At 40.0% G+C, this 13999-nt stretch overlaps 1 protein-coding gene and 1 non-coding gene across 2 annotated transcripts in view; both read left to right on the forward strand.

The window, feature by feature from the left end:
* The first annotated feature begins 1219 nt into the window (after positions 1–1219).
* The window catches only part of SPESP1 (sperm equatorial segment protein 1), a 35890-nt gene continuing 23110 nt past the window's right edge, over positions 1220–13999 (forward strand). The window contains exon 1 of the mRNA XM_040493098.1: positions 1220–1422. Coding sequence (XP_040349032.1) covers positions 1362–1422 — 61 coding nt within the window. The 5' untranslated portion in view covers positions 1220–1361. The remainder of the gene's footprint in view (positions 1423–13999) is intronic.
* Positions 6019–6217, forward strand: LOC121042156 (U2 spliceosomal RNA). Its single transcript, XR_005796009.1, has one exon. It is a non-coding gene; the product is annotated as a U2 spliceosomal RNA (small nuclear RNA).

Consider the following 13999-nt stretch of genomic DNA (forward strand, 5'->3'; position numbering starts at 1 on the left):
TTCTCACTTGGCTCCCTGCCTCTCACTCTTGCTTCCTTCCTGCCAACCCATTCCTGACATTGCAAGGAGAGCTTTCTGAAATGCAAATCTAATTATACCTTTCCCAGCTCTGAACCTTGCAGTATTTCCCCATTGCCTCAGAATAAAACCCAGGCCCTTTGCTTCCTGAAGCAGAGATATGGGTGCCTATGGATTTTTTAAATTACCATATGGTAAACTTATTCTTGGTGGTGTACAGTTCTAAGAATTTTAAGTTTTGTTTATTTATTCTTGAGAGAGAGAGACAGAGTGAGTGGGGGGTGAGTGGGGGAGGGGCACAGAGAGAGGGAGAGAGAGAATCCCAAGCAGGCTCTGCGCTGTCGGCACCAAGCCCTATGTGGGGCTCGAACTCACACATGTGAGATCATGACCTGAGCCGAAACCAAGAGTCGGACTCTTAACCGACTGAGCCACCCAGGCGCCCCAACAGTTCTAAGAATTTTAACACACGTATAGAATGAGGCCACCACAACTCTCCATCACTCCTCTTCTCTCATACATACTCTTTTATAGTCACGCTCTCCCCAATCCTAACCCCAGACAACCCACCCATCTATTCGCCATAGCTTGTTTCCATAGTTTGTCTTTTCAAAAAAAAAAAAAAAAAAAACAAAAAACGGGGGGGGGGCGTCTTTTGAACAAAACAAACCCAAGCCCCTTAAAGTGGCTTTAATGACTACCTAGCTCTCCTCTCTCACTTCCAACATCTGCTCCCTCCCAGTCGCTGCAATTAGACGGAACGATTTCCGGTTCTCTGGGAGTGGGAGCGCCCAGCTGTCTTCACGTGGGGGGACCTCCTCCCCGCCCTTTAGGGTTGGGGGGGGGGCTCCTCTGTGCCCACAGTGCCTAGTGCTTCCCCCACTACAGCACTTCCACGCGGCTGCGACTGCCAGGCTACTTGTCCATGTCTTCCATCACATAGCTCCCTCCAGGCACCGCCACACGCCCAGCTTCCACCGGCCGGCCGAGCTCTGCCACATCCCAGGCCTCGTAGCTCCAGAAGTCGCCCGGGCGTCAAGACATTCGGAGCCGGCGCCCGCCACGGAGCTTGGAAGCCAAAGCGAGCATGCGCACCGGGGCGGGGCAGAACGTTGTGGCCCAGTCTCCTGCGCGCTGGTCCAGGAAGGGGCGGGCCTCGGCCACTCGCGTTCCCCTCCCCCAAGCCCTCGCTGCGCCTGCGCGCTGGGGACAACCGTTGCAGGGCGCCCACGGCCCTGAGGAGGGACTGTCGCGGCTGACAGCCTCTCTTTTCGGCCCTGAGGTACCCGGCCTGGTGGCCGAGGACGTTCCCGTCGCATGGCGGAGTGCTGCGGACGGTGCCCATGAAGTCCTTAGTCCTAGTTGTGCTGTTGCTATGGCTTTCATCCGTGCCTGCCTTTCCGAGTGAGTGACCGACCTGCGGCGGCAGCCACCCAGGGGACAGTCCTGGGGGAAGCTCCCTGCTCCGGGGTCCGCCGGAGACCCGGTCCTGCACTCTTCCCACACCTCACTGCCCGGGGTCCTGGCCTCCGTTGTGGAGGTGTATCCCTCTCCTACTCGCGCCTTCCTCCGCCGCGACCTGCGCGCCGCCGGTAGCGATGCAGCGGGTCCCAGGCGTCACCCGGGATGCGCCGGCCTGGGCACACTGGGCTGGCGGGTGTGACCTCCTCACCCTTGGCGGATACGTTCCTTGACATTAACCTCGTTCCCCTTGGCCAGAGTCGCTGCGTGTGAGAGAAAGCAGGGGTCTGCAAACTGCTGCCCGTGGGGCCAAGGGGGCCTGTTTTTGTAAGGTTGGCTGGCCAAGAATGGCTTTTACGTTTTTAAAGGTGAATATGAGATATACTCGCTCCTGACTTGTGGAAAACTATGAAACTCCAGTGGCATTGTTGATAAAGTTTTATTGGAACACAGCCATGCGCATTCCTTTATTAATTGTCCATGGCTGCTTTACCGCATTGTTTAACAGCAGAGTTAAGTAGTTGCCACAGAGACGGGATGGCGTGCAAAGGCTAAAATGTTTACTTCGGGCCCTTTACAGAAAAAGTTTGACCCCTGTGGTAAAACACGGAGAGCAGGTGGATTGTCTAGGACACTCTGTGTCCCCCTATGCCCCCCAACAGTGGATCCTCCAGTGCACAGGATTCAAAACCTCCGTTGAGCAGAATTCTAACTTACGACTTGTTCCTGCCCGTCCCCAATAGCTGAAAACTAGTAAGATCAAGATCAGACGTGCTAAGACTACTATGTTGACGAGGACACCTTGAAATATTTAAGTGCATGTCTGATATTCCAGATGTAACTGTGAGGCTCATCCATCTAGTTTAACTGTAGTTCGTTGTAACTTTTATTAATGTTGGGGTTGACCTACCCAAGTAAATAAAGTTTAACAGGTAGGTGTGAAAAAAGTACTAAGGAGCATGCCAGTTATGAAGAACTCTATTTCAGAATTGTTAAAATGTCTTAGTAAAAAATTAGATTTAAGAAGTGAAAATACAACACAACCTAAATCGTGAATACTGGTGAGAAAAGTTCTGGATAAAGTGCCGTATACCAAAGTCATCCCTTTAAGTACTAGCATTTATGATTGTTAGCTATTTTAAACAAAGATCTTTTGTAAAAATTTTCTTCTTTGCCATAAAGGAACAATATACTGAAGATGATGATATCCTTTCGTGATGTCTGATAGTCATTATAACTAACATCAGTTATTGCATTTTGGTAGCTATAGATCAGTAAGTCGCAACTGACTGACATGTATGGAGACTTTAATTGAAGAGACGTTAATATTGTCACACACCACACTCTGCGATTGCTGGATCCTTAACTCAGTGCAGTCTCCTGCTTAACTGCATCATTTCATGGCTTGTTCTTTTTTGTATGTGTGCCCTCTTCCCTAAGCTTTCGTAAAGCTCGCAGGAAATGAAAAGAAAAAGGAGTGGTATTGTGTTGAAGATACAGATGACACAAGATATAAGGAAAATATATACAGATCACAGAGGATAGCTTGGAAAATGTAATTGACTTCTTTTCCACAGGATTGGATTAAGGGATATGTAGAGCAACGTTTACATGGCTACTTTCTCTGTCTCTCTCATTCTCTTTCTCTTGGTGATTTTAATTCTGTTTATTTATTTTTTGGAGTAAGTACACCAAAAGAAACCAGGCTTATCCTTGTGTTTGGTTTAAATCCAATTTGTATTTTTATTTTATATGGCCACTCTTCTAACATTTGTGGGTGAGAGTCATATAAAAAATGCTGTCAGGCCAAAGAAAAGGCACATAGGTTTTTATAATGAAAAGTACAGTTTTGCCTTTTTTTTCAAGAATACCAAGACAGTTTTGAGGTCATCTTACACAAGTATCATAGCTATTTTATTAAGTAATTACATTTTTTTGAAAACCTCAGTACTTCTTTTAACTGTCCATACCTTTCTAATGTGCCCAACCCAAGTTTAGCTAGTACCAATTTAATCCAAGTTCAGTTTGACATGAGTGAGGCTTGGATTCTTCCACATGCATACACCTCCTGATGGTGCATGCATCACCTTTGTACCATATACTTAAATTTATATACACTCAATTAATTTTCTTGTATCTGATTTTTCCATAGTTTTAGTTTTAAATATTACCAAATTTAAAAATCATACCCCTTTAATGTGTTGGTGGTGTATAACTTGCTTTACTTCTTAATGAGAGTTCTGGTTGCTTTAAAAGAAAATTATAACTTCGAAAGTATCTGTAGTTATATATTTAAATATTATTAAAATAAATTATACGATTTGCCTTTTATAATTTTAAGTCACCAAATATTCATAAGCCTGAAGCTACAAACACAAGAATGTGAAATACTAGCTTTTGGGCTCTTTTTCTTTTTTTTTTTTTTTTTTAAGTTTATTTATTTTGAGAGAGAGAGTGGTCATGTGTGCTTACACATGTGAGCAGGGGAGGGGGAGAGAGAAAAGAAGAAAGAATCCCAAGCAGTCTCCCAGCTATCAGCAGGGAGCCCCACGCGAGCCTTGATCACATGACCTGAGCCAAAATCAAGAGTCAGACTCCTAACCAATGAGCCATGCAGGCTCTTTTTTATATCTTATAATTAAATTGTTTTTTTTCCCCCTGGTTATCTCTTTGGATCGATCAGCAAAAGTAGAGTTAATGATACAGGATTGTTTCAAGCTAGGATCAGAAAACCTCTTAACTTGCTTCTCCAGATTGGTGTTTAAAGAAGGCTAAATATATAAGTTTTTTTGGCATCTATCTTTGTCCCTAGGAAGGCCTTTGTCCTAATAGACCACAGAAGGCAAAGGAAGTAGTAAAGCAGCAAACAGCAATAATAATTGTTGAAATGTATTGGCAAATAAATTCAAAAGAAAAGCAGATTCCTTTTATTTATTTCAAGTACAATCAAAAGATCAAATTCACTTGGTTCTGGTGATGCAAGTTCACTTTACACTGTTTCAAGGCCCAAGACTATGGCTCTGGGAGGGTCTCTCAAACCTGTACATGCAATATTGTGACACACCTCATTAATGTTTATGAGGAGCATGTTATCTAATATGGAATGTCCAGAGGGGAGGCGTAACAGTAGTTGCATTAGGCTGTCCTTCGATGTTTTATCAGAAAAAATTCCTGTCTTTCTGTTCTTTTGAGCTGTTTTTTGTGCTGTTTTGGTAGGATCTCATGTGTTTTTAAAGACTTCTTGTTTTCTCTTATTAGCTGGTTGTCCCAAGACCACTTTTTATCTTCCCTTCTTTCAGTGGGATCGACCATCCTTCTGAGGAGACATAGGACATAGTATTAGAGACTAAAGTACCTGGGATACATATCGGACTTACATGATGGGGTGATATTGTTATTTACATCATTTTATTGAACAGAACTAGAAGAGATATATTTCAAAGTCATCAGTTTGTTTTGGTTCCAATTAAAATTTAACATTACTCCTGGGATAACTTTCTGATTTTTAACCTTTTACCTGAATTAAATTTGTATCCCTTTTAAAAAATATAATTTGGGGTGCCTGGCTGGCTCAGTTGGTAGAATATGTGACTCTTCGAAAAAAAAAATTTTTTTTAACATTTATTTATTTTAACAGAGAAAGAGCATGAGCAGGGGAGGGGCAGAGAGAGAGGGAGACAGAATCTGAAGCAGGCTCCAGGCTCTGAGCTGTCAGCACAGAGCCCAATGTGGGGCTCAAACTCACAGACTGCGAGATCATGACCTGAGCCAAGTCAGACACTCAACTGACTGAGCCACCCAGGTGCCCCAAGAATATGTGACTCTTGATGTCAGGGTTGTGAGTTCAAGCCCCATGTTGGGTGTAGGGATTACTTAAAAATGTGTGTGTGTACATAAATATATGACACTTTTTTGGTTATGTGTTGCAGAATAAAGTAACACCCCCCAAATTTATTATTTCTCATGATTCTATGGGTTGACTGGGCTCAGCAGGACAGTTCTGCCCCATAAGGTGGAGTTGAGGTCAGTCATTCAGCTGTATTCAGCTGGAAGCTCAAGTGGGATGAGAACATCCAACATGGCTTCTTATCTTCCAAGGTCTTTCAATACATGATTTCTTATCTTTCAGTAGTCTAGCCCAAATGTCTTTCTACCACGGCAGCTTGCTTCTTAAAGGGAGTTTTACAGGACCCCAGTATGTAAGTTCTTATCAAGCTTAAGCTGTGTCAGACTCACTAATGTCTCTATAGGCCAAGATAGTCACATTGGGCAAGCCCATATTCATTATGGGAAGACACTAACCAAGAACATAAATACCAAGAAGTGCAAAACCCAAAGTTACAGTTCTTTTTTCTCCCCCAGCCTTATTGAGGTGTAACCGAGAAAACTAATATATTTAAAGTATACCATGTGATGATTTGATATATGTCTATACTGTGAAAGGATTCCCACTATTGAGTTAATTAGTGCATCACCTCACATAATTACCTTTTTGTGTATGTATCAACCATAGTCCCCATGTTATATATGTTATACATTATCGCTTCTTGGCCTTTTGGCTAAGATCAAGTGTATATATGTTATACATTAGATCCTCAGGCCTTACTCATTTTTTTTTTAATTTTTTTTTCAACGTTTATTTATTTTTTTGGGACAGAGAGAGACAGAGCATGAACGGGGAGGGGCAGAGAGAGAGGGAGACACAGAATCGGAAACAGGCTCCAGGCTCTGAGCCATCAGCCCAGAGCCTGACGCGGGGCTCGAACTCCCGGACCGCGAGATTGTGACCTGGCTGAAGTCGGACGCTTAACCGACTGCGCCACCCAGGCGCCCCCTTACTCATTTTATAACTGCAAGTTTGTACCCTTTTACCAGACTCTCTCTCTGTTTCCTCCACCCCTAACCCTAAAGTTATATTTCTTTAACTGGAACACTTAATTCATGGGAACATAATTGTTCATTTTACCTGTCAGCAAAAATTTAAATGTGAATTAACAAATTATAGGAAAACTGCTGGATGAATAACAAGATAGGATGTTTCTCTTTGTGACCATTCTTTGAGTGTACCCCACTAATGAGGCACGGTTATTAGAACCTTGATTTGAGTTGGAAGTACTTCATCTTTGTGATTTAAGTTCATTTTAATTTGAAGGTGTTGGTGTGTTAGCTGGCAGTTCTTATGTGATGAAATATTTCAGATATTAATTCTTACTTGCAGCACTTCTGTAGAATAAGGGAAGTCTATTTGTGAGCCCACTTAATGACATGGATGGAAAATAGAAAGAAATTGTTCTCCAAAATTAAGGACATTCATCCAGAGTCTGGTCCACCTATACATGATTCCTTGCTTGGGTCTATATTAAGCTTTATATACATGAGTTCCTTATCAATGAAACCATTCCGTTTTTCATTCTTGTGGTAATAAAAATCCTAGTTATATTTGAACCTTTAAAAAAATGGGCATCCATGATTCTTAGTTAAATTTTGAGTGTGATCACCAGTTTCCCTATCGAGGTTACAGGCCATGGGCAAAGTAAAAACATGTGAGTCCTTAAAGCACAAGGACCAGAGGTATTCCATTGAATTTTAACTTCTTTGTCTTTGTATGAAAGTTAAAAAGTTTACTGAGTTTCCCCCAATTATAAGGAACATTTTACTACTACCTTACCAGGTATGTATTCTTATACCAAACCACACATTTAAAAATTAACAGTATTTTTGGGCTTTAAAGCCTTCATTTTTTAGGGGCACCTCGGTGGCTCAGTCAGTTGAGCTTACAACTCTTGAGTTTGATTCAGGTCATGATCCCCGGGTTGTAGGATAGAGCCCTGCAGCGGGCTCTGTCCTGAGCATGCCACCTGCTCAAGATTCTCTCTTCCTTTCTCTATCCCCCCACCACTTTTCCTCTCCAACACTACTCCTCTCCCCTTCTGCTCCTCTCCCCCATTCATATGCTCTTTCTCTCTCTCTCTCTCTCTCTCTCTCTCCCTAAAATTAAAAAAAAAAGCCTTTGTTTTTTTAAAACATAAGTTGTATATTACATGGTCAGAAACACCCATCTTATATTGAGAGATACAGATTTTTTTTTAGAATTCCATCTGACTTAAGGTGTTTTTGAGTGTATTTCTTTGTATAACCTACGTATTACATTATGCATATATATCTTATCACGGTCTATTGGTATCAACATTTTACCAGTTTGAATGAAATGTCAAAACCTTACCTCCCTGGGGCACCTGGGTGGCTCAGTTAAGCATGCGACTTCAGCTCAAGTCTGATCTCACGGTTTGTGGGTTCGAGCTCACGTTGGGCTCTGTGCTGACAACTCAGAGCCTGGAGCCTGCTTCGGATTCTGTGTCTCATTCTCTCTTTGCCCCTCCCCCATTTGTGCTCTGTCTCTCAAAAGTAAATAAATGTTAAAAAAATTTTTTTTAAACAAAACCTTACCTCCCTTTATGTCCTTTACCTCTCCCATTTGCAGTATAATTGCCTAATTGCGTTAAATATTTCCTCTACATACACTGAGAACCATATCAGAGTATTGCAAATTTTGCTTCAGCTGTCAAATGTAATTTGGAAAACTCAAGAGAAAGAAACTGTTGCATTTACTCAGGCTTTTACTCATGCTTTTGCTCTTCCTTTTGTTCTTTCTCCCTTCTCAGTGCTCCAAGATTCCTTCTTTTATCAGTTTCTTTCTATTGAACAAACCTCATTTAGCCATTCTTTTAGGGTAGGTCTTTGGACAGCAACTTCTTTCAGTTGTCCTTCATCTGAGAGGTATTGATCATTCTTTCATTCCTGAGGGATATTTTCCCTTGATAGAGAATTCCAGGTTGACAGTTTTGGGTTTTTTTCTTTAACTCTTGACAAATATTGCTGATCTCCATGGTTTCTCATAAGAATTCCAGTTGTCATTCAGATTGTTTTTCCACTATAGATAAGGTGTTATTTCTTTTTTTTTTTTTTCTTTGTCTTTAGTTTTCCGAAGTTTGACCATATGTCTTAGCATGGATTTCTTTTGGTTTATTTTGTTTGAAGTTCACTTAGCTTTTTGAATCTATAAGTTCATGTCTTTTGCCAAACTTGGAGTTTTTTCCAGTTATTATTAATATGTCTTTGATTACTTTTTCAGACTCAACCTCTTTCTTCTTGGATGACTTGAATGTTCCAAGACTTAGATGACATGAATGTTAGGCCTTTTCGTTACAGTCTCACAAGTCTCTGAGGCTCTGTTCATTTTTTTTTTTCCAGTCCATTTTCTGTTTTTCACATTAGGTATTTCCCATTGTTCTGTCTTCCAGTTCACTGATTCTTTCCTCTGTCCCCTCCATTCTGTTGTGAGCCTATCCATGAAGGTTTTTTTCATTTTAGTCTTTGTGTTTTTCAGTTCAAAACTTTCAGTTTGGTTCTTCTTTATATATTCTGTTTCTTTGCTGAGATTTTCTTGTTCTTTGCTGAGACTTTCTATTATTCATTTGTGTCAAGCATGTGCATGATGGCTTGTTGAAGCATTTTTATGATAGCTGCTTTTAAATCCATGTCAGATGATTCTAACATCTGTGTCATCTTCGTGCTGGCTTCTTTTGCTGCCTTTGCTCATTCAAATGGAGATTTTCTTGGTTCTTGTTGTGACCAGTGTCTTTTGATTAAAACATGGATATTTTTGGTATTATGTTGTAAGACTCTAGATCTTATTTATATCTTCTGTTATAGATTGAGACTGAATTAGAGATTTAACTGATTTATAGATTTAAATGAATGTTGCCTTGTTACCACATGGTGAAGATGAAAGTCCCAGCTGCTCCTCAGCCTTCTCTACCGGAAGAGAAGGTATTAATTCATACCTGGTAGCAACACTTCTATGAGATAAAGGCAGAGATGTTGGAGCACCTTACTGAAGCCTGCCTGATGAGGGTAAAAGTCTGGGTTCTCCACTCAGCCTTTGCTACTGGCCATAGGGCTATAAAGTTTTCTATGGTGTTTGCCTGGAATGGGATGGTTATTGCCTAAAAGCTTTCTGTCTTGCTAGGCTACCGTTTTACTTGTCCTTTGGCTATAGAGAGCAGTCTTTTCTCGGAAAATTTTTTGTCTGCATCCATTGGTGTTTCTCAGTTGCCAGCTTCTCCAGTCTCTAGTCTGAGGTGTGTGTGGCAAAAAGAAAACCCAGGGAACTCACTGCTGTGTCATTCCTTAGGTCTTGAAGTTCCTAGTTAGTCTGTCTTTTCTCTGCCTTTCAGATTACTTGTTTTGTATATGGTATCCAGGGTTTTTAACTCTACTTAGTGGGAAGAATAGAGGAAAAGTGCATGCTATCTTTTTGGAAGTGAAAGTCCAGATACATTGGTTTAAAACATTTTATTTGGGACTTAATGGAAGAGACCATGTGTTTTACAAATAAGCAAGAATACCTAAGTAGAGCAAACATGGGAATTATGTGATAACCTGATTTTATTTTTAATTTTGGTCAAAATATGTTGGAAGTATGTTTGCAATGCTTTTCTTTATATTATTTCCTAGTTTGTGTATAAAGAAAGTACTAGATATTAGAAAGGAGAGAGGAGTCTTAATAGACCATCAGACATCTAAATTTAGATCGAATTTTATCTGACTAGTGATTCATAATACTCTACCTAAATAATTGAGATAGAATGTAAATAAATTCAATATTTTGAAAGTTTGTCTAAAATTCTCCTTTAAGTTTTTATTTTTATAGGCAGTTAACCAGTGCACATTACTTTATTAGCAACATTCCTTTTAACTTACAGGCAGTTTGATGCCAAACCTCAATGTTTTTCTTCTAAGTCTTTAGAGAAATACATATTATTAATTTAAATGTTAGCTTATACATCCATAATTAAGAATGTCAGGAAATATAATCAAGTTAATGTCAAAATAAAATACAATTCATGTTAAACTATCAGTGAATTATAACACTTAAAATCCATACATAATACATTTTAATGGAAAAATTCTGTTGGTCATTATGATTTTATAATATTATAACTAATTTTTAAGACACCAAATATTTTGTTTGTAGCACATTTTAAGTGAAATTGCATATTCACATTATATTTATGTTTTTCAGTACATTTCTCAAAAAGTTTAGGTACATTAGCTTAAATGCAGAAATCCAAATTGTGCATAGGTTTGGATATGCCTTATTTACTTTTGAGTTTTGTATTCTGTGATAGCAATACAATCACCACACAAATGAAGCACATAAAAAAATACTTTTTTAAAAAGTAAAGTTTTTTAAAAGACCTACATTTTACCAATATTCTACCAGAATTTTAAATTGTAGCATTAAGTAAGAAACTCCCCAAAGAAATATTAAAATTACTTACTTTTATTAGAGCCCTGTATTTTTTTTATCCTTTAAAGTATGAAAGTTCTCAAATTTGAATTACATGTATATTTTTATTTATTTTGAGAGAGAGAGAGAGAGAGAGAGAGAACACAGGAGGGGCAGAGAGAGAGGGAGAAGGAGAGAATCCCAAGCAGGCTCCACACTGTCAGCACAGAGCCTGACATGAGGCTTGAACCCACAAGGTGAGATCATGACCTGAGCTGAAATCAAGAATCAGATTCCCGGGGCGCCTGGGTGGCGCAGTCGGTTAAGCGTCCGACTTCAGCCAGGTCACGAGCTCGCGGTCCGTGAGTTCGAGCCCCGCGTGGGGCTCTGGGCCGATGGCTCGGAGCCTGGAGCCTGTTTCCGATTCTGTGTCTCCCTCTCTCTCTGCCCCTCCCCCGTTCATGCTCTGTCTCTCTCTGTCCCAAAAAAATAAATAAACGTTGGAAAAAAAAAAAAAAAAGAAGCAGATTCCCAACCCACTAAGCCACCCAGGTGCCCGTGAATTACATGTATATTTTTTAAAAATTATATTCCCCCTCCTTTTTTTTTTTTTTAACCAAAGGAGGTGGGAGTGGTTTAGTTTTCCTTAAAAAATTTTTTTTTAATGTTTATTTATTTTTGAGAGAGAGAGAGCATGAGCAGGGGAGGGGCAGAGAGAGAGGGAGACACACATCTGAAGCAGGCTTCAGGCTCTGAGCTGTCAGCACAGAGCCCAATGTAGGGCTCGAACCCATGAACTGTGAGATCGTGACCTGAGCCGAAGTCAGACACTTATCTGACTGAGCCACCTAGGCGCCCCTAGTTTTCCTTTTTTTTTTTTTTTTTTAATTTTTTAATGTTTATTTACTTTTGAGAGGCACAGAGACAGGGCTTGAGTGGGGGAGGGGCAGAGAGGGGGGAGACACAGAATTCTAAGGAGGCTCCAGGCTCTGAGCTGTCAGCACAGAGCCAGATGCAGGGCTTGAACCCATGAACCATGAGATCATGACCTGAGCCAAAGTCGGACGCCCAACGGACTGAGCCACCCAGGCGCCCCTAGTTTTCCTTTTTAGTTCAGCTTAGAAACTATTGACTCTTTGCCCAAGATTCAGAGTGACATGTTTTTCCTTTAAAAAAAAAAAATTATTATTATTTTATTTCATTTTATTTTATTTTATTTTATTTTATTTTATTTTATTTTATTTTATTTTATTTTATTGTTCTGAAATTAGTTAACATACAGTATAGTCTTGGCTTCAGGAGTAGAACCCTTTGATTCATCTCTTACATATGACATGCAGTGCTCATCCTGAAAAGTGCCCTCCTTAATGCCCATTCCCCATTTAATCCACCCCCATTCCCCTATCAACCCTCAGTTCATTCTCTGTATTTAAAAGTCTCTTATGGTTTGCCTCCCTCTCTGTTTTTATCTTATTTTTCCTTCCCTTCCCCTATGTTCATCTGTTAACTTTCTCAAATTCCACATATAAGTGAAATCATATGATACCTGTCTTTCTCTGAGTGACTTATTTCACTTAGCATAATACCTTCCAGTTCCATCCATGTTGTTGCAAATGGCAAGATTTCATTCTTTTTCATAACCAAGTAGTATTCCATTGTATATATACATATACCACATTTTCTTACTGCATTCATCAGTTGATGGACATTTGGGCTCGTTCCATAATTTGGCTATTGTTGATAGGGCTACTATAAATGTTGGGGTGTATATGCCCCTTCAAATCAGCATTTTTGTATCCTTTGGCTAAATATCTAGTAGTGCAATTGCTGGGTCATAGGGTAGTTCTAGTTTTAATTTTTTGAGGAACCTCTATACTGTTTTCCAGAGTGGCTGTACCAGTTTGCATTCCTACCAACAGTGCAAGAGCATTCCCATTTCTCCACATCCTCACCAACATGTGTTTCCTGTGCTGTTAATTTTAGGCATTCTGAGGTAGTGTCTCATTGTGGTTTTGATTTGTATCTCCCTGATGATGAGTGATGTTGAGCATCTTTTCATGTGTCTGTTTGCCATCTGGATGTCTTCTTTGGAAAAGTGTCTATCATATCCTCCGCCCATTTCTTCACTGGATTATGTTATGGATTATGATAAGTTCTTTATAGATTTTAGATACTAACTCTTTATCTGATACATCGTTTGCAAATACCTTCTCCCATTCTGTTGGTTGCCTTCAGTTTTGTTGATTCTTTCCTTCACTGTGCAGAAGCTTTTTGTCTTGTTGAGGTCCCAATAGTTCAGTTTTGCTTTTATTTCCCTTGCCTCTGGGGACATGTCAAGTAAGAAGTTGCTGTGACTGAGGTCAAGGAGATTGCTGCCTGTTTTCTCCTGTAGGATTTTGATGGTTTCCTGTCTCACATTTAGGTCTCTCATCCATTTTGAATTTATTTTTATGTATGGTGTAAGAAAGTGGTTCAGTTTCATTCTTTTGCATGTTGCTGTCCAGTTTTCGCAGCACCATTTGCTAAAGAGACTGTCTTTCCATTGGATACTTTTTCCTGCTTTGTCAAAGATTAGTTGGCCATATATTTGTGGGTCCATTTCTGAGTTCTCTGTTCTATACTGTTGAGCTATGTGCCTGTTTTTTGTGCCAATACCATACTGTCTTGGTGATTACACCTTTGTAATATAGGTTAAAGTGTGGGATTGTGATGCCTCCAGCTTTGGTTTTCTTTTTCAACATTACTTTGGCTATTCAGGGTCTTTTGTGGTTGCATACAAATGTTAGGATTGTTTTCTTGAGCTCTGTAAAGAATGCTGGTGCTATTTTGATAGGGATTGCATTAGGTAGATTGCTTTGGGTAATATTGACATTATTAACAATGTTCTTCCAATCCATGAGCTTGGAATGTTTCTCAATTTCTTTGTGTCTTCTTCAATTTCTTTCATAAGCTTTCTATAAGTTTCAGCATACAGATCTTTTACCTGTTTGGTTAGGTTTATTCCTAGGTGTTTTATGCTAGGTTTTTGGTGCAATCGTAAATGGGATCAATTCCTTGGTATCTCTTTCTGTTGCTTAATTATTGGTGTATAAAAATGCAACTGATTTCTGTACATTGATTTTATATCCTGTGACTTTGCTGAATTCGCGTATTAGCTCTAGCAGTTTTTTTGTCGAGTCTTTTCGGTTTTCCATGTAGAGTATCATGTCTTCTGCAAAAGGTGAAAGT

The sequence above is a fragment of the Herpailurus yagouaroundi genome, unplaced genomic scaffold, assembly GCF_014898765.1.
Source record: "Herpailurus yagouaroundi ecotype Mexico unplaced genomic scaffold, PumYag 184, whole genome shotgun sequence".
Classification (NCBI taxonomy): Eukaryota; Metazoa; Chordata; class Mammalia; order Carnivora; family Felidae; genus Herpailurus; species Herpailurus yagouaroundi.